Here is a 25196-nt window from a genome sequence, read left to right as displayed (position 1 = left end):
GGTAAAGAAGCATTTCTTTTCTCTCCCATCCCTTTGTACAAGTCCGGATGCAGTGAAAGTTCTTGAAGGATAAAGGTGGTTTTTTCTTATTAGGTCTAATAATCCCTGAAAGTCACTCTCCTGGTTTTGTTCTTGTTTTCTGCCTTCTGTGAAGCGCTGGTAGAGCAGCCCTTGTACCCATCTAGCCTCTGCCACACGTGCCTTTCTTGTGGTATAATTAGCCCTTCCTGGTCTTCGGGCCTTATTCTCATCTAAGCTGCTTTGTACATCTGATCGCTTTTAAGGTTAATTCAACAAAAATTAAAAGCAGATTTTGTTTTTTAAACATTGAATTACCCTTGTTTAGATGATTGATAGATGATTTGTGGACCCTGCTAATTAAGATTTTTAAATTACATATTTTCCTCTCTCAAGGTAGGGTGGTAAGGCACATCTGTTAGAAAACCTTTGGTAAGTAAGTACCGCAGATGACATCTGTATACTTGATTTTTATCCAGTTAGAATGGATTGTAGTCACATTAGTATGGAATATGTTTACATAAGTTTTTAAAAATCATTTGAAATTATCTTTTTCACTAACTCAAGAAATCTCTACAGTAAAATGGACTAATTAAATCTCAACATTTGTATCCAAAATTCTAGTTCTTCCTGGGTGAGAATGAAAATGGCTGAAGCTTTTTTCGCCAAAAAATTTGGTATGGCCCTCCTTCGTGAGGCAGAGTAAACTTTTATCAAATCAAAAAAGTAGTTAAGACAGTTTGCATTTAGGTAACTTTTTCTAAAGCAGATTTGAAAGTACTATCAAAAATCAGTTTCTAAACTCTGTTTGTGGAGCGAAGCACTTAATTTATTCACCTCCCTCCTTTTTCAGCATGGAAGATAATGACGATGACAGCAAGATGGCAGACCTCTTGTCGTGCTTCCAGCAGCAGCTCACGTTCCAGGAGTCTGTGCTCAAACTGTGTCAGCCTGAGCTGGAGAGCAATCAGACTCACATATCAGGTAAGCGTACATGGCTGTTAGAACTCAGGGAGGCACACTTTCACTTTAGATTTAAATTTTCCAAACTTATAGGGCCAGATAACTAGCCAAATAATTGCTCTAGTTCAAAGTATGTTGGGAGAGCTAGTTATAATTACTGTTTGCATATACTAATAAGCTTTTCAAAATCTGAAGTAGAAAGGAGTTTGGAGTACAGTTCAAGGATGCCCTTCGTGATTCAGTGAAGATTTAAAAGGGTGTCTGAGTTATTGAAGCTGCCCAAGAAAATTAGAGGAAGACAGGTGTCATGAGGCATTTCAGCCTGAGAGAGGTTGCATTTTTATTTATTTATTTTAGATTTTATTTTTTTATTTGACACACAGGCAGTGAGAGAGAGAGAGCACAAGCAGAGGGAGCAACAGGCAGGCAGAGGGAGAGGGAGAAGCAGACTCCTTGCTGAGCAGGGAGCCGGACACAGGGCTTGATCCCAGGACCCTGGGACCATGACTGGAGCCAAAGGCAGCCACTTAACCAACTGAGCCACCCAGGCACCCCAGAAGCTGCATACTTAAAATGAGTGTTTGGGGCACCTGGGCCACTCAGTCAGTTAAGCGTCCAGACTCTTGGTTTTGGGATTGAACCTCATGTCAGGCTCTGCGCTCAGCTTGCAGTCTAGTTGAGATTCTCTCCCTCTGCCCCTCTGCCCCTCTGGCTTGTGCTCACACACTCTCTCACTCAAATAAATAAAAAGATCTTAATAAAAATGAATGTTTCTTTCTTTTCATATGTTAAGTGTTGTTTAGTTATGTGGTTTTCTAGAGAAAGACACTTGAAAATATTCAAGGAGATGAAAGTTATAGTGTCAGCAAATGCAATATGGATTACGTATACATACATAATTAGATATAAATATATACATATCAGACTATTTTATTTTAAAATCTCTTGGTGATAAAATGATCTTTTGAAGGAAAAGGTGCTTTATAAAAGTAGCTTCTGATCTGTTCTATACTGAAAAAAAAATTGTGTCTTGATGTCCGAAACCATTATTACTCTTGAGCCATACTGAGGCTGTGATTCACAAAGTCCGGGAGTAGTGAAGCTGCCTGCGCCCGAGAATGAGACCATCCAATAGCGAAGGAGGGTCGCTGAAGGGACGATGTTTTCTTTGCAGTGTTGCCGATGGAGGTCCTGATGTACATCTTCCGATGGGTGGTGTCTAGCGACTTGGACCTCAGGTCATTAGAGCAGCTGTCGCAGGTGTGCAGAGGATTCTATATCTGTGCCAGGTACTTCATCTTTTTAAAACAACTCAGGCAGGGGTGAAGAAAGAATTACCGTCTTTTGCCAGTTTCGATAAAGAAAAAAACTTGATCGATATTCAGTAAAAACTTAGAATGGATGGTTTTGCCTAAGCTTTATGTGATCTTCCCAAACCACCTAGCCCTTAAAGGCTAGAGTGCACTGGATTTCTAGGGTGCAGATGTAGTCACACGTATTACTTACATAGAGCAGTTTGCGTGCTATCCTAGCTGATTCGGAAAAAGAATTGTGCTAGGAAAATAAACTTGAGTCATCTTCACAATAACTCTATAAATACCATTATGTGGTAATGACTTATATTTAGATTGCACTAGCATTTTCTTTTGGCCCATTAGAAGTTATCCTATACTTTTTAAAATACTGCTTTGTGAAGAATAATCATAGTTTAGTATAAAATGATTTGAGACTGGTAATCTTTCATGGATATTTTACATAAAAATAAATACTTTGTGGGGCACTTGGTTGGTTTGGTTGGTTAACGGTCTGCCTTCGGCTTGGGTCACGATCCTGAGGTCGTGGGATCTAGCCCCGTGTCGGGCTTCCTGCTCAGCAAGGGAACCTCTCCCTCTCCCTCTGCTGCTATGCTCTCTCTCTCGTTCACTCTGTCTCTCAAATAAAATCTTAAAAAAAAAAAAAACTCAGTTTACTATAGTAATCCCGTAACAAAGTCTTGTTGGTGCTACCTTAAAAATAGATGTTTAATCTGACATTTCCCCCTTGTCCAGGGACCCTTCTTGTTCTGCCCGTTACAGCTGGTCTGGGTTATTATGGCAGTGGCCTGCTTCCCCTCTTTACACCCCTAGAGCACCCAGAGAGCAGACCACCAGAGTTAGAAAGCCTAAATCATACTCAGAGCTCTTCAGTGGCATCCATGTCACTAAATAGCCTGTAAGCCCCTCACTGCCCCTCCAGTCATGCAGCCTGTGAACCTGGCTTAGTTAGCTGCAACCATGTGGTCCTCATCGAACGCACCAGACACCCTCCCACCTAGAGCCTTGCACTTGCTATGGCTTCTCTCCAGGTACTTTCCCTGCCATTGTGCCTGAAGTAGTCTCTCCTCCCCCACCTTAGCTGTCCTTGCCTGTTTACCCTGCTTCATTTGTTTTTGCACTGAGCACACTATCTGAAACTGTTGTTTTCTTAGTATGGTTTGCTTTCCCACCAGGAAAAGAGCAGGGTCTTTGCCTTGTCTGTCTCCAGAGCCCTGGTCAGTGCCTTGCAGGTGCTCATCAGATTCTTGCAGAAATATTTCTGCATTTAGGGACTTAGCCTTTTTTATAAGTTGATGTTATGCTTTTATTACCTAGAGACCCTGAGATATGGCGTTTGGCCTGCTTGAAAGTTTGGGGCAGAAGCTGTATTAAGCTTGTTCCGTACACATCCTGGAGGGAGATGTTTTTAGAAAGGCCCCGTGTTCGGTTTGATGGTAAGTTGAACTCTTCAGAACTTAGGAGAAATAGTGGTCTAGCATGTTGATTTTGATAAGTACACAGTCTTAACTTTCTGTAACAGATCTAAGTACTCTAATCATACTTAAAGGAAACCACAATAAAAATAAAGCTGGAAACATGTTAGCTGATTTTAACTGTAAAAAAAAACTAAACTAAAAAACCTCAAAACTTTCTTTTTATAGGAGTGTATATCAGTAAAACGACATATATTCGTCAAGGGGAACAGTCTCTTGATGGTTTCTATAGAGCCTGGCACCAAGTGGAATATTACAGGTACAACTGTAGTAAACTGAGTGAGTGAAAAATTCTCTCTCTCCAAGTATTAGTTCATTAGCTACCGGGCGGCTGTTGTTTGTGGCCTTCGCATTTATCCACAAAATGACCCTCAGTACTTTTCTCCAGTTTTGTAACAGGAACTGAACTCAAAGAACCAAGAGGTTAATACAAATTATTTAATTCCTCCTAGCTTCTAAATTGAAGAATCCCTTTACATTTTAGAACTCTTCATTGTTTTTTGCTTTTGGTGGGATTCATTTGCCTTTTCACTTAGCTGGTGCTCTTTCAGCCGTACTGTCCATCAGACGTTACTGGCCTTGAGAAATACGGAGACATGTGAACTACAGTGTATGATCATTAGGTCTTACTCTTGACCTTAATTAGTGCTTTAGGAAAAAGAAAAAAACAGTTTTAATGGAGGTATATTTATTTTTATTCAGGAATAAAACAAAGTTCGACAGTTCCCTCTAAGAAAAATAACAGACTGTTTTCACTTCTTTTTCGCTGGCCTCATGGGTTGCCAGTCATGTTTGTTTTAATGTTGTTTTGCCAGTTTTTTGGCCCATGGTATTTCTGATTTGATTTCACAGCAGTGAACAGGTTTAGGTGCCAGGAAACAAGGACATATTTTATACTGTGTGTGTGTGTGTGTGTGTGGTGTTTTTTGGTGTTCTTTTTCTTTTTACACAGGTACATAAGATTCTTCCCTGATGGCCTCGTGATGGTGTTGACAACCCCCGAGGAGCCCCAGTCCATTGTTCCTCGCTTAAGAACTAGGAATACTAGGTAGTATTTTTCTGTAGTTGTCTGTCCAGTTCACATTTTCTGTGGTTACTTGCAGGTTAATGTAATCCAGTCCTTCCTTAACTTCGTACTGGCTGATGAAAACAGCACTCCACAGGGGCCCTTAGGAAAAACACTGGTGCCTGGGCCTCTCTGCCTAGGGAGTGTGCTTCAGTAGGTCTTAGAACCCTTGCAAACTAGGTTTACTCACATCCTAGCTGATTCTTCTCAGGCAAATTGAGTAACTGCTGTTAGAACACATTACTTCCTAGATTATTTAAATACATCTAACAACTAATTAATAGACTTGGACTTAAATTGTACTTTTTAATTTTTAGAACTGATGCAATTCTTTTGGGTCATTATCGCTTATCACAAGATACAGACAATCAGACCAAAGTATTTGCTGTGATAACCAAGAAAAAAGAAGAGGTGAGTATGTGATTGGAATTAAAGGTCCTCTGTTTATTTCAGTACTCTACTTACTCAAGCATTCTTGATTAGAAAGGATAAGAAAATACTGTTTCATAATGTATACTGTTACACAAAATGTATGTTCACTTAAAACATCTCTCTGAAGAGAGCTGGAGGGTTTTCTGAAATGTGGGGGGTTTTTAAATTGGATCAGCTTGTTTTTCTCTAAGTGATTTCTTTTTCTGGTCTAGGTTTTTTACATTAGAAAATGTAAAGCCAAAATGTGCTACGAAATAACTAGTAAAATTATACCTGAATGTTTTTTAGCTATCCCGATTTTGAATCATAAGGGATTTCCTTTCTAAGTTAGCTTATATAGATAATTTTTTCTCAAGGATGTTCTTACAGAGAATTTCAATTTCTATTGGAAATAAGCTAAAGTAAGATAATTTCCTTCTTCCTGTTCTTACAAAAGGAAAAAAAATGCCAAGCAAATATTGTTGAATTATTACATACCAGAATATTTTTAACTCTAACACATTGAGGGCCTATTTTTTTTTCCACAACTTTTCTTGTATGTGTTTTTCAATCCCGGTTTTAAAAATGGGTACGAAAGGAGTCAGTTGTGACGTAGTTGGAATAAATACTTGCCCATTTTTTTTTTTTTAAGATTTTATTTATTTATTTGACAGAGAGAGATCACAAGTAGGCAGAGAGGAAGGCAGAGAGAGAGGGGGAAGCAGGCTCTCTTCTGAGCAGAGAGCCGGATGTGGTGCTCGATTCCAGGACCCTGAGATCATGACATGACCCGAAGGCAAAGGCTTAACCCACTGAGCCACCCAGGTGCCCCTTGCCCAATACTTTTAATATGGTTTTCAGATGTTTTCCTTGTATCAGATCCTCCTCTCTTCCCTGGCATCATGTGTTAGTTAGGGCAGGGTTTCATTGGAGTCCCTTCACCTTGTGGCCGCTGGTGGCTGGCTTCTCTCCCTGCCTCAGGTAGGCTCTGGGGATCTGGGGCAGCTGTCTAAGGAGCAGAGGTAGCTGCTGTGGCTGTGGCTTTGGCCATGAGTTTCCTGAGGTCAGAACTGGGGAGTTGTGAGGCCCTTGTTTAGGTCTTATCTTATAAAAGAGTATAGGAACTCCTCTGTTGAGTACCAGTTATCTCTTCAGAATGTAACAGTGAAACCGTGGATAGTGTTGGCATTCTTGTGTTGTTAGCACCAGTATTTGCAAAAGCATGATTCTAATGAACCTTGTCCACATCTGTCTCTTCATTGACTCTCTTACTGTTATTGCAGAAGGTAAGTTTCTGCTCCATGCTGCTTCTGCACCTTTCACCAGTTCATCACTTTGCCTCTTTAAAAATTCCCATATTTTCAGTAGAAGGAAATACTAGGCTTACATGGAAAAGACAGAAGTTTTCATTTCCAACTCTGCAACTGCTGTGTAATTTTGGTTAACTTGTTTGACCTCCTGGGGTCTTCATTCTTTTAGCCATTAAATAGCAGTGTACAGTCATACTTAACACTTGGGGTGGTTGTGTTGAGTAACTGAGCCGATGAAGGAGAGAAAACCTTATTTTTAGAGTGCTTACCATTTTTCAGGGCACTCATCCACCTTCTCATTTGATACCCAAGACCCCCCCTACTGTGTGCAGAGAAGATGTTACTTTTACTTTACTCTTGCATGATAGGTGCCTGTCATAGTTTTATGTATCACATAGTTTTATGTATCACTGAGTTTTATGTATCATGATAGCTCACACACTTTTTCTTTTATAGAAACCACTTGACTACAAATACAGATATTTCCGTCGCGTCCCCGTACAAGAAGCAGATCAGAGTTTTCATGTGGGGCTCCAGCTGTGTTCCAGTGGCCACCAGAGGTTCAACAAACTCCTCTGGATCCATCATTCTTGTCACGTCACGTACAGGTAGGTGAATGTAGTACAGATGCCAAAGCTGCACAATAATATCAGGCTCAGCAAACTCTCTGATTTGAAAGCCCTCAGGGTTAACGTTCTGTTATGAAACCACTTTATGTTCTGTGACGTTACATTAGAGTATTACATGGCCCCTGTAGACGCCTCCAGAGTTTGCTGTGCTCTAGGTAGAGAGCTGTCAGTGTGATAGTGGCACCACAGAGATGTCCCTGGCCAATGACCATCTTTTCTAGAGAAGTCTGTCAGGCACGCAGAAGAGTGGAGCAGGTGGTGGTGCTCTCCCCAGTGGCCGTGGGAATAGGCATGGGAATGGGTGCCACCACTTTGGAATTAGAATGGTACTGTCACCTTTACGCTGTCCATGTGTGTTATCCTCATTGACTTAAGGCACTTTTAAAACCTCAAATCTTTTTTCTTCTCCAGTGCTTCACTCTTAACCATTTTTTTTTTTAAGCTTTTATTTCCAGTTGGTTTACCCTCTGGGATTATACACTGATTTTAATAAAATTGTAGCAAGGAGGGCAAGTCTTCTAAAAAGATGTCACGTATTCCACAGCCAAATCTATTAGGTGTTTCCTATTTAAAGCTTTTTGTGTTCGGATTTACCTGTAAGGAGTAATTAAGGAACCCAACAATGTGTGTGAGAAAGTACAGAAGTAAATGAACCATCAATTTGTGTGGATAGTGAGGTTTGCTATTGTCAGGTTTGAAAGAATATTGGTGTGTGATTGATGGCTCTTGCTTCCAAAATGGAATCCAGAATTCTTGGAGACCGATTTTGAGGTCACCTTCTATTAACCTACTTCACAACCTTAGCCACAGGGTTGAAAATTTTCTGTGGCTTATTTCCATGCTTTCCCCATTCATATGAAAGGTCCTGAGAACTGAGAAAGCATTTTTCTTTTTTTTTTTCTTTCTTACCCAGCAGTCCTATATCTCCTTTTTGTTCCCCTCAGTAAACCATGCAGTGGAATATTCTGTTTTCTTCTCATAGAAAGAAATCAAACCCAGCAGAGTACCAAATAAATAGAAAGCATCATGTTTTAGGAAAAAAAAGGACATTTTTATAGGTGTCATTTGTAACTGCTAATGCTCACATTGACTTCCTTACTCTATGTATAAAGTTACTTGAATTTTCTTCCTTTTTATTTATCCCTTTGGGGGACAAAAATGAAAGGCTGTAGTAGTATTACTTACTGTCTGCTTCCCTCCCTCCCCCACTGGGATGATGCTGTTGATCATGCAAATACTAAGTCACTAAATTCTATTTTAGGATTATAATTCTTCTTAAATTACATTTTAACAAGATCCTTAAAACGTCTATAGTGTTTTACTTATTAGCATTCCTAAGGAATCTTTTCAAAGGATGTAATAAAAAATATCACTTTTTTTTAAAGATTTTATTTATTTATTTGACAGAGAGAGATCACAAGTAGGCAGAGAGGCAGGCAGAGAGAGAGGAGGGAAGCAGGCTCCCTGCTGAGCAGAGAGCCATATGCGGGGCTCGATCCCAGAACCCTGAGATCATGACCTGAGCCGAAGGCAGAGGCTTTAATCCACTGAGCCACCCAGGTGCCCCCAAAATATCACGTTTTTTTAAAAGATTTTATTTGAGAGAGGGGTAGAGAGCAGAGGTAGGCAGAGGGAGAGGGACAAGCAGAATCCCCTCTGAGCAGCTTAATTACCAAACAGTAAAAACAACATAAATCTCCAACAGAAGGGGAATTATTGGGATACCTTGGTGGCACAGTTGGTTAAGCGTCTGCCTATAGCTCAGGTCATGATCCTGGGATTGAGCCCCGCATCAGGCTCCTCATTCAGCAGGGATTCTTTTCTCTCTCTTCCTCTGCCCCTCCTCGTGCTTAGGCTCTTCAAATAAAATCTTTTTAAAAAAGGAGGGAATTATTAAGGAAATTGTGGTACAGGCAGACAGTGAAAATTTGTTATTAAATAATTATTATTAAATTATTATTAAATACCTCTCAAGAGTAATAATGTGGGAAAATGCGTATGTCAGAATGCTAAATGAAAAGCAGGATTACTGATAGTAATATGTTACTGATAGTAATTACTGATAGTAAACACAGGTACCCACCTCCTTGCTCAGGGAAGAGATAATCAAGAACAACTTTGGCTAGAGAGTCCAAGGGTCTTTGTGGTGCTGCTTTGCTTTAGCAGCAGATTTTGCAGTAATTTTGAGAATTGGTCAGAGCTTCATTTCTATGTATCCCTAACTAAGGAAATTGGGACCTCTGAAAAGGAGTGAATCTGAATCGTAAAGGTTTCCTTTTTAATTCAACAACATAAATTTAGGAGATTCGACCAATGATGATCTGTTAATTTTGCTTGTGAAAAGTTAGAAGCACAGTTAGATTATCTCCTAGCCTGGAATAAAAAATTGTTTTAATTCCAGAGGTTATACTCCTCCCATGCAGTGGCCTGGAAGATACAGACGAGGGTGTTTTCTTTCCAGGCCAATGCCAGAGTGAAGGAGAGGGAAAGAGAAAGGGCTTACATTTAGTCAGTGTATGAAGTCCATCTGTCATCCGGGGTGGAAGAAGATTGCCTCGAAGTCCGCTACTTCGGCTCATCGCTTTGATGTGTGGAGGTCTCTAGCATCTGTACAGGACCAGGTGTCGACTGGAGCCTTTTCTGTGTGATGTGTACCCAGGGCTTCAGTGTCAGTGGTCAGGAGCACCTGGAAAGGTCCTTTTCCAGTAGGGCTGGAGGGTGGTTTTCCCCTGGCACTGTTTATACAGTCACCAAACTCTAGGCTGTGATCAACAGGTTTCTTTGAATTGGGATCCAGGAAAGCTTCTTGAATCTGTGGATGACAGGCTTGAGCATAAGACATTAGAGACTTAGAGTAGCTGGTCACACGAGCATGAGACGCCAAGGGATCAGAAGGTTGTGTATTGATAGAATTCCAAGAAGCTTGTAAGGTTTTCGTTGAGGCTCATGTGATTTGGAAATATACCCCAAGTGGGAAACAACAGTTTTAAGTCTTTTTTTTTTTTTTTTTTGGTTGGTTTTTCCTATGAGGACATCAGTCTTACAGTAGGGGAAATCTCAACCCATCTAGAAGACATACATAAAAGAATAAGAAGCTAGGAGAGCCTGGGTGGCTCAGTCGGTTAAGCCACTGCTTTCAGGTCAGGTCATGATCCCAAGGTGCTGGGATTGAGTCCCTCATCGGGCTCTTTGTTTAGTGGGGAGCCTGCTTCTCTCTCTGCCTCTGCCTGCTTGTGCACTCTCTCTTCTCTCTCTCTCTCTCTCTCTGACAAATAAATAAAATCTTATTCTTTTTTTTTTTTAAGAACCTTTTGTCACCCATCCATACTAAGTGGCAGTGGAATGAGGTCCAGCTGCAAGTGTTCAAAGGATCCAGAGGGCAGACATTGGAGGCCTCTGGGAACAAAATTAGGTTATGGGGGTGGGGCATGGTGAGTGGCAGTGACCAAACAGGTCAGACATTTAATGGTGGAGTGTTTTGTATTTTCATAAAAGTCTATCAGTGTCTGTTTATAATTTGAGTCTTTGTCAGTGTGCTGTGGTGGGTGAAGGAATGCACAAATTAAAATGTAGAATTTGTCAGGGAGCCAGGAAGAACCGGGCCATCCTGGGTTTCCGTAGGTGTGTGTTCAATTTTCAGTCAGTGCTCACTCATTTCACTGTCTTCGGTTTAGAAGCAGGCTGTTGGCAAGTCTGCTGATGGGGGGCCATGTTTGTGGATGCAGGGTGGACTTTAGCCACTTGTGCCACAGAGAAGGCTTAGTATTCACTTAACAGCGAATAAGCCTCATTAGTTTAACAAGTCCTTTGGAAGTTTGTCAGAATTTTTTAAAAAGGTTTTAAAGCACTTGCCTTAAAAGTAGGATCATCGATTGTTATGAAACTGTAGTCTTATCAAAAACAGACCAAAGTTCAAGAAAACTTTGTTTTTTTTTAAACTAAATTCTAATTTTGTACCATCTTTGTTTGTATTGAAACTCATTTTTAAAAAAATATATTTTAATCTTACCCTGTCTGACCACACATTAAATTCCTTTTTAAAGATTTGTTTCCACAAACCTTTTACAACCTCTTTTCTGCATCCCGATTTTGTCTTTTTTTTTTTTTTTCTTTAACAACCAGCTTTATTTTAGGACAAACTTATTTTCTTTATCCTTAGTGAAAAAGTATATCCCTTTTTCTCATACTTTATTTTATGAAAAACATATCCTGCTTTCCTGGCATACAAAGATATTAGAATTCTTAACTCTTGAAAACCTTAATTTCTAGGGGCGCCTGGGTGGCTCAGTGGGTTAAAGCCTCTGCCTTTGGCTCAGGTCATGATCCCAGGGTCCTTGGTCTCTGCTCAGCTGGGAGCCTGCTTCCCTTCCTCTCCCTCTGCCTGCCTCTCTTATTTGTAATCTCTGTCTGTCAAATAAATAAATAAAATCTTAAAAAAAAAAAACCCTTAATTTCTAATGAAAACTAAGAAATGAGCAATTTTGAACTGTTAAGCTAGCGTTTTTTTTAAAAGCTCACTTACTTAGGAATACATTTTAAAATTTCTTGAAGCATGCGCTGTTTTGTATGTTTCAGTGTAGCATTAGCATTTTTAAATCTTTTAGATTCTCTGTAATATGAAGCCAAAAGTAGATAAACCTATGTTTATTAATGTTTTAGTACTTTATCTTATTTGGAAATGATTTAGATATTTAATGCATTTAATTTATCATTTAACCTAACTCAGTTTAAGGTTTTAGGCTATTAAAAAAAGTTTAGGAAAACTAAGTAGACATATACTGCCGAAAATCTCATTTATAAACTTTTGTCTTGCTTAGCTTTATTTGTCCTGAATTATGTTTAGATTACTACAAACACTTTGTCTAAAGTGTTAGACAAAGTCAGCCATTCTCCTAAGCTATTATTTTTTGTGTGTATACATCTTAGAGAATGTGAATTTATATGGCTAGTAAACTCAGGTAGAACAAGTTTAATGTTTAATGTTGATAACTAAAACCATGTCTTTTAATTAAACCATCAGCCGTAATCTAGCTTTTATATCATATGTTTTCCTGGATCACATGCACTTAACCATTTGGGTTAGTTTCTGACTTTATTATGATTTTCAGAATGTTCATCCAATACAGGCACTTGCCTTCAAACCCATAAATAGAGCTTTTATAAATTTGTTTTAGCAATACCAAAAAAGAAAAGCCAGCCAAAAAAAAAAAATTTGTTTTAGCAATACCATAATTGGAAAGTACCACCTAACTAACACACATGTATAAACACATGTGAACAGGTTGGCTCAGAGACCTTATTGCTGGTTTTGAAAATCTGCCCTAAAATAAAGATTTATCAAAGTCGGATGTGAGTTTTTTTTCCTGGTAGGTTGAATGTGTTGAGGTTACCTGGCTACATGGGTAAAGGTTTTCTTTATATACATCAAGTTCCCAATGACTTTGCCCATTTTGTTTTTTCTTGATAAGAATCATCTCCTTAAGTTTGTATTTTAAAGAGATGGACTAAGAAATTCTTGGAGAAGACCAGGTAGAACATTCAGCATTTAGATTTAAAAAGCACAGGAAAAAATGCAGGCTCCATCTACAAGAAATTTGGTTTCCAAAGGCCAGTAATGTACAAGCTGAGGTGAGCAGGGGACATTTTGGGATTGGTAAAGGAATAGGGGAATTTTCAGTTGCCTGGAGAGCTGCATTGCTGGTTTGTAAAGACATGTAACACAAGGACGACTGCTTTCAGTTCAGTCCAGAGAACTGGATTGTCGAACTTACATGGCATCAGAGCTCGCTGCAATTGTGCAACTGTAGTATCCTCAGTTTGCTTTTTTCCCCTCTGGGTACGTCGTTCTAACTTTACGTATTTTTGGCAGTATTGAATAGATTCTGTTGGGTAAAAAAGATGGATCAGCAAGGAGGGTACAGAGGATATCAACTTTCCCAAATCTAGAATCACTCACCATGATGGCCAAAAGACAGAACCAACAACCTGCCTATCCCAAGCAGGCAGAAAGCCAAGCCCAGTTGTGCAAAACCAGATAAACAGGATAGACAGCAGCTGTCCCTGGGAGAGAAGGGCTCACTAACCAGTGGGCCTGGATTTAGAAGGGAAGGACAGTGTAATTGTATTTTCTGTTTGACTCGGCGGGCAGAGATTTGGAACAGCAGACTCTGGTCAGAATTTTCACCTTTTGCTGGCTTCTGCCAGTTTGTCCAGGATCCCCTCGGCACGATCTGGTATCTGCTGGTCTCCCCTTGACTGTCTAAGGAATGATGTAGCAGCAGTTTATCAGAAAATCCCTCAGCTTTGTCAGCTCTGGCCGGGGCTCATATGAGGGCCCTGCTTAGAAGGCAGATAACAGGGCGTCTGTAAGGCCCTTAACTTGGCAGAATTTTGTGGATGTTTATGTAGTCTTTTAAAATTCAGATGAGAACGAGTACTCGGTCTTACAGTCTTGTTATAGATACCTACGTTTTTCTCTCTTTAATTTTTAACTTTTTTGCAATAAAACCTTTCAATGAAACTTTTTGGAATTTTGAAACCTTTTGGAGGTGTCTGCATGCCACATGAAATGGAATCCCATTCTGTTCAATTGGGAACCTGTGCTTTCAGGTCTCGTTCTTAAATGATCTTACCTAATTGGAACCTTCCACGTAAGGGCCATTGTACTTCTAGGTCATGATCTTCTGAGGGCTCCAGCAGGTTGGTAGGACGCTAGTCACAGAGTCAACCCACATCAGCCTATTTTGGGACCTGGTGGTTACCAAGCCGAGTTCCTCAGGACACAAAACAAGCTTAGGAAGATTTCGTCCTTTTTGCTAGACAGCTGAAACTTCTGGGACTGTAGTTCTTAGACATGAAATAAGCAGGTGCGCCAGAAGGTGGCACACTTGGCCCTTCAGAATTTAGGGATCCTCTGAGCTAAACGAACACCTGAAAGGGATGTGCTATGGGGCTGGGGGTGGTGCGTGTTTCGCAGAGTACCTCGTGCCTGGGAAGTTTCTGGAGATTGGTAGGTGACCTGGTGCCAGGCTAACCTGTTTCACGATCAACTTACCCCATCCCAGCAGTCTTCTTGAGCTTTTGAGCACATGTAACAGGCCTTAAATGCTCGACCCATCCCCACCAATTCTTGTGGATTTTTGGCCTCCAAGATCCCCACTAGCAATAGGCTGTACAAGCCATCCTGCCTTGTAAAGGGACACCACGTAGCTGGGGAGCCTGAGTGTCAGCAATGATGACAAAGAACCCATAACCGAGAGGAACTTACCCATGGCCCTCAGAATGGTGAGAAAGAGTGAACTCCAAAGGTTCACAGGTACCACGCCTATGTTTTCTCGTCCCCAGGTGCTGCCACCAAATCTGTTAAATGACAAAAATTCAACCAAGTAAATTTTAATTGTCTTAGTGGCTTTATTAAACAAGTCCTGAATTGGGCAGCATCCCATAAAGGGTACAGAGGGGAGCTCAGAGGAGTTGCACAAACTTGGAAGGTTTTTATAAAAGGAGGGTAGGGGCAGGAAGGATTGTTCCAGGCAGTGCTGCTTTCCCTCAGAGGGAGGAGCAGGGAGTCGTACCATGCAGGCTACCTCATCTTCCTTCGCGGGGTAGAGAGAGCCCATGTGGCAGACGCATGGGCGCCCATCAGAAGATTCCCGACTGATTTGAGACTGCATTTAGATTAGGTATTGGGGCCTGGTTTGGGAACTCGGTCTAAGTGACACAATTTTGGGCCTGCGGTTTTCTCTTATCATGCTGCTATCATTTTTAGTTTACTGAGATGAACTCAAAATAAAGAAGACTAAAGTGTAAGAAATTTCCTTGTAACTGGTAATTTTGTGCTTTCTTTCCAGATCAACTGGTGAGACTGCAGTTACTGCTTTTGAGATTGACAAGATGTACACCCCCTTGTTCTTCGCCAGAGTGAGGAGCTACACTGCTTTCTCAGAGAGGCCTCTGTAGGGCCTCACATCCAGTCCTCTGTCACTGTTGCATGAATCAAAGTATATAGAGCAAAAGAGCACCTAAGTTATAAATGTACATATATATATATGGAATTGGAACTTATTTTACATTGTTAGAGTTCTTTTAAGAAGAGTATAAATTGATTATTTTTTTTATTTAAAAGGGATAGTTGATACTTGGGGTATTTTGTTTTGAAATTAAGAAGTTGAGATTATAAGTTGTTCAGGCACATTTATGTTGTGAAAAATCTTCAGATGAGCTTTAAATCATGTCCTTTTTCAAGAGGATTTCTGAGCAGAATTCTGTCCCACAAGTCTCCTTCCGCCTGACTGTCCTGGTATTTAATTGCTTCAGGGGAGGGCTCCCCTGGGTCAGCATTTCTCTCACGCATGACATAGTGTCTTTGCATTTAAAGGCTCAAAATGTGAAAACTTGTTCTGAATTTGTTTGAGACTGTTTGACCAATAAAAATAATAAACATTTCTTTCAACAAAATGCCTTTGGATGGCCTTCCTTACATGTCAGAGTCATAAATAGCCCTGTGGTAGCCAGCAAAAGCTTAGGAACCTGCCTCTTTTCCATCCGTGGTCTCTGCAGCTGCAGACTATAGATCTGCACACTCCAGCCGAGAGCCTTTCAACAAACTCAGCTGGGCATCTCTGTTCCTCAAAGAACACAGCAGACGATCACGTCAACCCAGTCCCCGCTCTATCCAGAATTTAAACAGGGAGAGCGCCAGTCCCTGAGTGTGCTGTGTTGCCTTCCTAGTGACGATGCCACTGCTGTGTGGTCTCAGAGTTGGTGCCGGGCAGCCCTCACCCAGAGTCCGCGCTCTCCTTGGTGATTCAAACACAGCTAGGGTCAAAGACGTACACACTTAGAGAAATCAGCCGCTGCAGCCACAGCTGCTTTCAAGTTCATGTGGACATTAAAAGATGCCTCCTAAGTTCCTGCAATTCGATATGGGAAGGGTCTTTTTAAAAACTAATGCATGTTATGTTTAAGGTGAAAACCAAACATCCAGAGTGTGTTTGAAGAGACTCCTACTTCAGCTGAATTTTTGTAGTCATCTGAGAAATGGGGTTTCCCTCAAGATAGGCTTTTTGCTTTCCTCCCTGTTTCTAAGGTAAAGTGGCTCTTCATGGGACCAGTAGTTTTGATAATGCAAGTTAAAAGGACATTTGATTAGGACCTTGCCAAATACAGCTAGAAAAGAATTTCCTAAGGAGAGTAGGAATCGAAGATTTTCTTGTTTGGCCACCATGCCTGGACTAGTCAAGACCTGCTGCAGACAGCCAGTGGGTGCCAAGTTCAAAGCTTTCCTTGTGCCCGCCAAAGCAACTTTTACATCCTCAGCTTGAAGCTGAAAATAGTATTTTTTAAATTGCTTTCTGCACAGATTTTTACATTTTATTTTTAAATATTAATTTTCGAGTGCAGGGGAAAGAGTCAGAGGTCAGAGGGAGAGAGAAAATCAAGCCGACTCGGAGCTGAGTGCAGACCTTGATGGGGTGGGGGGTCTCTATCTCATGACCCTGATCACGGCCTGAGCCGAAACCAAGTCAGACGCTTAACTGACTGAACCGTGCAGGTGCCTGCCCAGCACATTCAGACTGTTAATACAAAAGCAATATACATTTATTTTGAGAATATTAGAATATACAGAAAATCAAAAAATACCCGAAGACACACCCAAAGATAAATAACCAGAAGGAATTTTTGCCGTGTAGCCTTTTTCTACTGTTCTTTGCAAATCCTGCCACAGAAGCCTTTCAACTTCAGGAATGTCCTTCCTTTGCTCTATTTGGACATTACAGAAGCCAGCAAGTAACAGGGGAAGCTGACAGAGCAGTAGGTACAGTCACACCTAAAAAATCCATGAAACATTTTCAAGAATTTGCATTTCAGCTCCTGCCTGTTCAGCTGTCCTCATGGGGACTCTGGCCTAAGCACTAACCCTGGAGTCGGCTTCTCTTGCTGCTGCATTTCCTCCACAAACCCCCTTCTCACACCTTGGTGGAGGGCAAGGTAGGAGGGCTCAGGGCTGTTGGGGGCTCTCCCTCCCCGAGACTAGACAGATACTGGTGGCAACCAGCACTAACGCTCTACCTACTTCGCCAGCACCCCGTGTGCTTCTCCCGCCCCCGCCAATTCCCCTGCCTGCCGAAAGCAACTCCTGCCATAGGGAGAGGGAGACAACTCAATCTGCCAGTGCGCCCCAGTTCCAGAGGCAGAGCCTCTTAGCTGGCTGTGCAGGGAGCAAGCCCACTGCTCGGTGCTCTGGTAACTGCACCAGCAAGATTAATCTGGTCTGACTGCCGGCTCTGCCCATCAGTGTGAGCCTCTGTGGAGCACAGGGAGAAAGCGCTGCCCTTCCTAGGGCCCACAGCGACAGCAGAAAGGCTGATTTACACACCTCACCTGACTGCCGATCCCATCCACCTACAAGCCCCAAACTGGTATCAGGCCCCTCAACGGCGCAGGGTCCAAACCCAGTGCCGTGTGCCCACAGCACGCATAGCAGGTCATTGCTGCTGACTAGGGGAAGGCAAACACAGCTCAGCCACACAGTAGAGCACATGCAGGCTCCACAGGGACACTCCTGGAGCAGCTGATTCTGGGGCCCAGGGGGCACTGCATTCCAGGATACCACAGGACACAAGGCCAGTACTTTCAAGACCAGGGACGTAGCTGACCTCTCTATTCCACAGAAACAAACACAGAGACTAAGACAAAGTGAAGACATAGAGGAATATGTCCCAAATGGAAGCATAGAAAAATCACAGCAAAAATGAAACAGAGAAGCACTATGCCTGATTTAAAAAAAAAAAAAAAAAAAAAAAAAAAATTCAAAGTAATGTAGCACCTGGGTGGCTCAGCCACTTAATCATTTGCCTTTGGTTCAGGTCATGATCTCTGGTCCTGGGCTCGAGCCCTGCTTTGGGCTTCCTGCTCAACAGGGAATCTGTTCTCTCTCTCTCTCTCTCTCTCTCCCTCCCCCTCTACCCCTCCCCACCACTCATTCTCTCTCTCTCTCTCAAAAAAAACCTAAAAAAAAAAAAAAATCAAAGTAATGGTCATAAAGATACTCACTAGACTTGAAAAAAGAATGGATAGGGGCACATGGGTGGTTCAGTTGGTTAAGCATCCGACTCTTGATCTCAGCTCAGGTCTTGATCTCAAGGTGCTGAGTTGGGCTCCATGCCAGGCCTGGAGTTTACTTAAAAAGAAAGAACTTAATGAGATAGGAAATATAAAAAAGAACAAGAGATAAGGAATTCAATAACCAAAATAGAAACTATACTAAAGGGAAAGAGCAGCAGATTAGAAGATGCAGAAGAACAGACCAGTGATCCAGAAGACAGTAAGGAAAGCAACCAAGCCAAACAGAAAAAAATAAAAAGAATAAAAAATGAGAATAGGTTAAGGGAACTCACCAACGGCATCAACCCTAATAACATTTGCATTATAGGGATCCCAGAAGAAGAAAAAAGAGAGAAAGGGGGCAGGAGATTTACTTGAAGAGGGGCTCCTGGGTGGCTCAGTTGGTTAAGCATCTGCCTTTGACTCGGGTCATGATCCTGGAGTCCTGGGATTGAGCCCTGCATCGGGCTCCCTGCTCTCCTTCTCTCTCTGCCCATCATCATCGCTTGTGCTCTATCTCTCTCTCTCAAAAAAACAAAAACAAAAACAAAAACTTCAGCAAATTTACTTGAAGAAATAACTGAAAACCTCCCTAAATGTGGGGAAGGAAACAGACATCCAGGTCTAGGAAGTGCAGAGAGCCCCTTACAGGATGAACCCAGGAGTTCCACACCAAGACACATAATAATTTAAGTGGCAAAAAGTAATGATAAAGAATTTCAAAAGCAACAGGAAAAGAAAAGAAAAAAAGATATACAAGAAAAAACCCCGTAAAGCTATCAGGTTTTTTTTTTTTTTTTTTTTTTTTTTTTTTCCTCAGCAGAAACTTTTAATGTATCATGCCAATCCCTTCTGGCCTGCAAAGTGCTGAAATGGAAAAAGGCTATAACCAAGAATACTCTATCCAGCAGGTCATCACTTAGAACAGGAGTGATAAAGAACTTCCCAGACAAACAGAAGTTAAAGGAATACATCATCACTAAAACATCCTGATAAGAAACATTAAAGGGAATTCTTTGGAAAGAAAAGGCCCTAACCAGAACAAAATTAAAAGGAAACATTTCACTGATAAAAACAAGCATATAGTAAAGGTAGCAGATAAATCACTTGAAAAGCCAGTATGGAGGTTAAAACAAAGACTAGTAAAATCAATTATTTCTACAACATTCACTCAAGGGATACACAAAATAGAAATGTAGAAAATGATATCATACACATAAAAAGAAGGGGGGGAGTAAAAATTTAATACTTTTAGAGTGTGCTTGAACTTAAGAGATCATCAACTTAATATAAAATTGCTGTACACATGAGACATTAGATATGAATGAAAAGAGAACCACAAATCAAACCATGTAATGGATACACACACACACACACAAAAGAAAAAGGAATTCAAGTATAACACTAAAAAAAGCCAACAAACTATAAGAGAGCAAGAGAAGAAGAAAGTAACAGAAAATACCTACAAAAACAACCAACACAATGAACAAAATGGCAATAAGTACATAGTTATTAATAATTTAAATGTCAAAGGACTAAATGCTCCAATCAAAATGACTGCATGGAAAAAAAAAAAAAAAGACCCATCTACATGTTGCCTGTAAGAGATTCACTTCAGACCTAAAGATACATACAGACAAGAGAAAGCATGGAAAGAGATTTGGCATGCAAGTGGAAGTGGGTCGGGGGTAGGAGTCAATGTAGCAATACTTAGATCAGACAAAGTTACTTTGAAATGGGAACTGTAACGAGAGACAAAGAAGGGCGTTACTACATAATGATAAAGAGATCAGTTCAACAAGAAGATATAACAATTGTAAATATCTATGCACCCAGCATTGGAGAACCTAAGTACATAAAAGAAATGTTAACAGACATAAAGGGAGAAACTGACAGTAATACAAAAATAGTAGGGGATTTTTAACAACCCACTTACTTCCATGGATATATCATCCAGACAGAAAATCAATAAAGAAACATGTCTTTGAAGGGCACATTAGACCAGAGGGCCTTAACAGAGATATATACAGAATATTCCATCTAAACCAAATAGAATACCAATTCTTTTCAAGTGCACATGAAACATTCTCCAGAGTAGGTCACATGTTGGGCCACAAAACATGTCTTAATAAATTCAAGAAGATTAAAATCCTATGCATCTTTTCACACAATATAATGAATCACAAGGGAAAAAAAAAAACAAGCACAAATATATGGAGGCTGAACAACATGCTACTAAACAACCAATGATCAATGAAGAAATCAAAGAGGAAATTTAAAAATAGCTGGTGAAAAATGAAAATGGAAACACAACAGTCCAAAATCTTTGGGACACAGTGAAACCAGTTCTAAGAGGAAAATTTATACTGATACAAGCCTGCCTCAAGAAACAAGAAAAACCTTAATCTAACCTCACACCTAAAGGAATAAGAAAAGGGAGAACAAACAAAACCCAAGGTTAGTAGAAGGAAAGAAGTAATAAAGTTCAGAGCAGAAACATTTGAAATAGAGACAAGCAAATAAACAAACACAAAACCAAAAGAAACAATCAATGAAACCAAGAGCCAGCTCTTTGAAAAGATAAACGAAATTGATAAACCTTTAGCCATATTCATCAAGAAGAAAAAAAAAGGGAAGAGGACACAAATAAAATCAGGAATGAAAGAGGGGAGGTAAAAACTGACAGAAATACAAAGAATTAAGAGAGGACACTGAAAAATTATATGCCAACAAATTGGACAACCTAGAAGAAATGGATGAATTCCTAGAAGCATTTAATCTTCCAAAGTGGAATCAGGAAGAAACAAAAAACCTGAACAGACTGGTTACTAGTAAAGAAACTGAATGGGTTATCAAAAATTCCCCAACAACAACAACAAAATCCAGGACCAAATGGATCCACAAATGAATTCTCCTAAACATTTAAAGGAGAGTTAACATATATTCTCCTCAAACAATTACACACACACACACACACACACACACACACACACACACACAAGAAGGAAGGAAAGTTTCCAAATACATTCTGTGAAGCCAGCATTACTCTGATACCAAAGCAAAAAACACTAAAAAAGAAGAAGAAAAAGAAGAGAACTACAAACCAATATCCCTAATGAACATAGATGCAAAAATCCTCAGCAAAATATTAGCAAACCACAATCAGCAATATATTAAAAGGGTATCTTGCATCATGAGCAAGTGGAATTTATTCTGGGCATGCAAAGATGGTTCAATGATCTCAAATCAATCATCATGCTACACCACAACAACAAAACCAAGGATGAAAATCCTAGGATCATCTCAATAGATGCAGAACAAGACTCTAACAAAATTCACTTCTGTTCATCATAAAAACTCTCGACAAAGTAAGTTTAGAGGGAACACACCTCAACATAATAAAGGCCACATATAACAAACCCACAGCTAACTTCATACTCAACAGTGAAAACTGAGAGCTTTTCCTCTAAGACCAGGAACAAGACAAGGATGTTCATTCTCACTGCTTTCATCCACGGCAATCAGACAAGAAAAAGAAATGAGGCATCCAAATTGGCAAGAAGTAGAACTGTCACTGTTTGCAGATGACACAATACTATACACAGAAAATCTAGGCTCCATCATAAAACTATTAGAATAAATGAGTTCAGTAATTCAGAGGCTAAGCCTCTGATTTTGGCTCAGGTCATGATCTCAGGGTCCTGGGATCGAGCCCCACATCGGGCTCTCCACTCAGTGGGGAGTCTGCTTCCCTCCCGCCTGCCTGCCTCTCTGCCTACTTGTGATCTCTCTCTCTCCGTCAAATGAATAAAAAAAATCTTTAAAATTAATACACAGAAATTGGTTGTGTTTTCATTCACTAGTAATGAAGTAGCAGAAGCAGAATTTATGAAAGCACTTTCATTTACAATTGTACCCCAAAGAATAAAATATCTAGGAATAAATTTAACCAAGGAAGTAAAAGACCTGTATTCTGAAAACCATAAAGCCCTGGTGAAAGAAACTGAAGATGATACAAACAACTGGAAAGACAGCCCATGCTAATGGGTTGGAAGAGTTAATATTGTCAGAATGTCCATACCAGCCAAAGCAATCTACAGATTCAATGCAATCCCAATCAAATTACCAACAGCATTTTTCATAGAACCAAAGCAAACAGTCCTAAAATTCATATGGAATCACCAAAGACCCCAAATAGCCAAAGCGATGTTGAGAAAGAAGAACAAAGCTGAAAGTTTCACAACTCCAGATTTCAAGATATACTACAAAGCTGTAGTGATCAAAACAATACTGAACCAGCACAATAGCAGACACACAGACCAGTGAAACAGAATACAGAGTCCAGGGGGAAAAAACCTATATAGTCAATGAATCTATGAGAAAAGAGGCAAGAATTTACAATGGGGGAAAAGACAGTCTTTTCAATAAATGGTGCTGGGAAAACTGGATAGCTACATGCAAAAAAATGAAACTGGACTACTTTCTCACAGCACACACAAAAATAAAGTCTAACACATTAAAGACCTTAATGTGAGAGGCGCCCGGATGGCTCAGTCAGTTAAGCATCTGCCTTTCGTTCAGGTCATGATCCTGGAGTCCTGTGATTGAGCTACATGTCAGGCTCTCTGCTCAGTGGGGAGCCTGCTTCTCCCTTTGCCTCTGCCTGCCATACTACCCTGCTTGTGTTCTCTCCCTCCCTTCTCTGTCAAATAAATAAAATCTTAAAAAAAAAAAAGACCTTTCTTCCTAGAAGAAAACAGGCAGTAATTTCTTTGACATCAGCCTTAGCAATATTATTCTAGATACATCTCCTTAAACAAGGGGACCAAAAGGAAAAATAAACTATTGAAATTACATCAAACTAAAAAGCTTATGGGGCACCTGGGTGGCTCAGTGGATTAAAGCCTCTGCCTTCAGCTCAAGTCATAATCCCGGGGTCCTGGGATCGAGTCCCACATCGGGCTCTCTGCTTCGCAGGGAGCCTGCTTCCCTTCCTCTCTCTCTGCCTGCCTCTCTTGCCTACTTGTGATCTCTGTATGTCGAATAAATAAATAAAATCTAAAAATAAATAAATAAATAAATAAAAACTAAAAGCTTTTGCACAACAAAGGAATCCATCAGCAAAACCAAAAGGCAACCCACTGAGTGGGAGAAGAGCTATGCAAATGGTATATCCAATAAGAGGTTCATATCCAAAATACATAAAGAACTTCTATAACTCAACACCAAAAAAGCAAATAATCCTATTAGACAATAGGCAGAGGACCTGAATAGACAGTTTTCCAAAGAAGACATCCAGATGGCCAACAGACATAAGAAAAGATGCTCAATGTCACTCATCATCAGAGAAATGCAAATCAAAACTACCATGGGATAGCACCTTACACCTGTCAGAATGGCTGGAATCAAAAAGATAAGAAACAACAAGTGTTGGTGAGGATGTGGAGAAAAAAGGAACACTTGTGCTCTGTTGGTGGGAATGTAAATTGGTACACCACCGTGGAAAACAGCATGGAGGTTTCTCAAAAAATTAACAATAGAAATACCATATGATCCAGTGATTTCACCCCTGAGTATTTACCCAAAGAAAACAAAAATGCTAATTAGAAAAGATACACACCTGTAGATTGCGGTATTATTTTTGACAGTCAAGATATGGAAGCAACCCATGTCTGTCAGTGGATGAATGGATAAGGAAGAAATGGTATATACCTATGATGGAATATTACTCAGCTGCAAAATGGAATGGCTTTTGTCATTTGCCACAACACAGATAAACATGAGGGTATTGTGCTAAGAGAAATAAGTCAGACAGAGAAAGAAAAATACCAAGTGATTTCACTCATATTTAGAATCTAAAAAACAATACAAATGAACAACAAAAAACCCAAACCAACTAACCAACCAAGAGACTCTTAAATTCAGAGAACAGGGGCACCTGGGTGGCTCAGTCATTAAGTGTCTGCCTTTGGCTCAGGTCATGATCCTGGGGTCCGGGATCGAGCCCTGCATTGGGCTTCCTGCTCAGTGGGGAGCCTGCTTCTCCCTCTGCTGCTCCCCCTGCTTGTGTTTTCTTTCACTCTCTCTCCCGCTGTCAAAGTGAATAAATAAAACCTTAAAAAAAAAAAAAAAGAGAACTGATGATTACCAGTGGGGAGGTGGATGGAGGGATGGGAAAAATACACATAGGGGTTAAGAGGTATAAACTTCCAGTTATAAATAATTCATGGAGATGAAAAGTACAGCACTGGGAATATAGCCAGTAACGTTATAAGGGTATCACATGGTGACAGATGGTGACCACGCTTACCACGGTGAGCACGGAGTATAGAACTGCTGAATCAGTGTTGTACTCCTGAAATGAATACATCAGTGTATATCAATTATACTTCAATAAAAAACTGGAATTCGGGCCCCTGGGTGGCTTAGTTGGTTAAGCGACTGCCTTCGGCCCAGGTCACGATCCTTGAGTTCCAGGATCGAGTCCCCTATCCGGCTCCCAGCTCCACCGGTAGTCTGCTTCTCCCTCTGACCTTCTCCCCCTCTCATGCTCTCTCTCACTCTCTCTCTCTTAAATAAAGAAAATCTTTAAAAAAATAAAATAAAATAAAAATTAAAAACTGGAATTCTGTTGCACACACTTTGTAGGTATGTTTTCTTTACATAATTGTACCACGTACATCATTTCAATATATTCTCTTTTTTCTTAAGTAGGCTCCATGTCCAGCGTGGAGCCCAATGTGTGGCTTGGACACATGACCCTGCAATCAAGACCTCAGCAGAGATCAAGGGTCGGCTACCCAGGTGCCCCTCAATATATATCTTACTGACTACATAGTCCAACTTTAATCTCTTTTTTAGACATTTCTGTTTTCTAACTTTGCTGTGGTTAAATCTTAACATAC

General features: G+C 40.5%; 1 protein-coding gene across 1 annotated transcript in view; it reads left to right on the top strand.

Moving 5' to 3' along the window:
• The window catches only part of FBXO9 (F-box protein 9), a 40507-nt gene extending 24865 nt beyond the window's left edge, over nt 1-15642 (top strand). The window contains exons 6-13 of the mRNA XM_047733488.1: nt 872-1002; nt 2156-2270; nt 3612-3730; nt 3938-4028; nt 4722-4817; nt 5153-5246; nt 7013-7164; nt 15036-15642. Coding sequence (XP_047589444.1) covers nt 872-1002; nt 2156-2270; nt 3612-3730; nt 3938-4028; nt 4722-4817; nt 5153-5246; nt 7013-7164; nt 15036-15144 — 907 coding nt within the window. The 3' untranslated portion in view covers nt 15145-15642. The remainder of the gene's footprint in view (nt 1-871; nt 1003-2155; nt 2271-3611; nt 3731-3937; nt 4029-4721; nt 4818-5152; nt 5247-7012; nt 7165-15035) is intronic.
• The last annotated feature ends 9554 nt before the right edge of the window (nt 15643-25196 follow it).

This window comes from Lutra lutra, chromosome 6 (assembly GCF_902655055.1).
Source record: "Lutra lutra chromosome 6, mLutLut1.2, whole genome shotgun sequence".
Lineage (NCBI taxonomy): Eukaryota > Metazoa > Chordata > Mammalia > Carnivora > Mustelidae > Lutra > Lutra lutra.
Note: the sequence above shows the minus strand (reverse complement) of the source record. Positions and strands in the feature narration are given on the sequence as shown.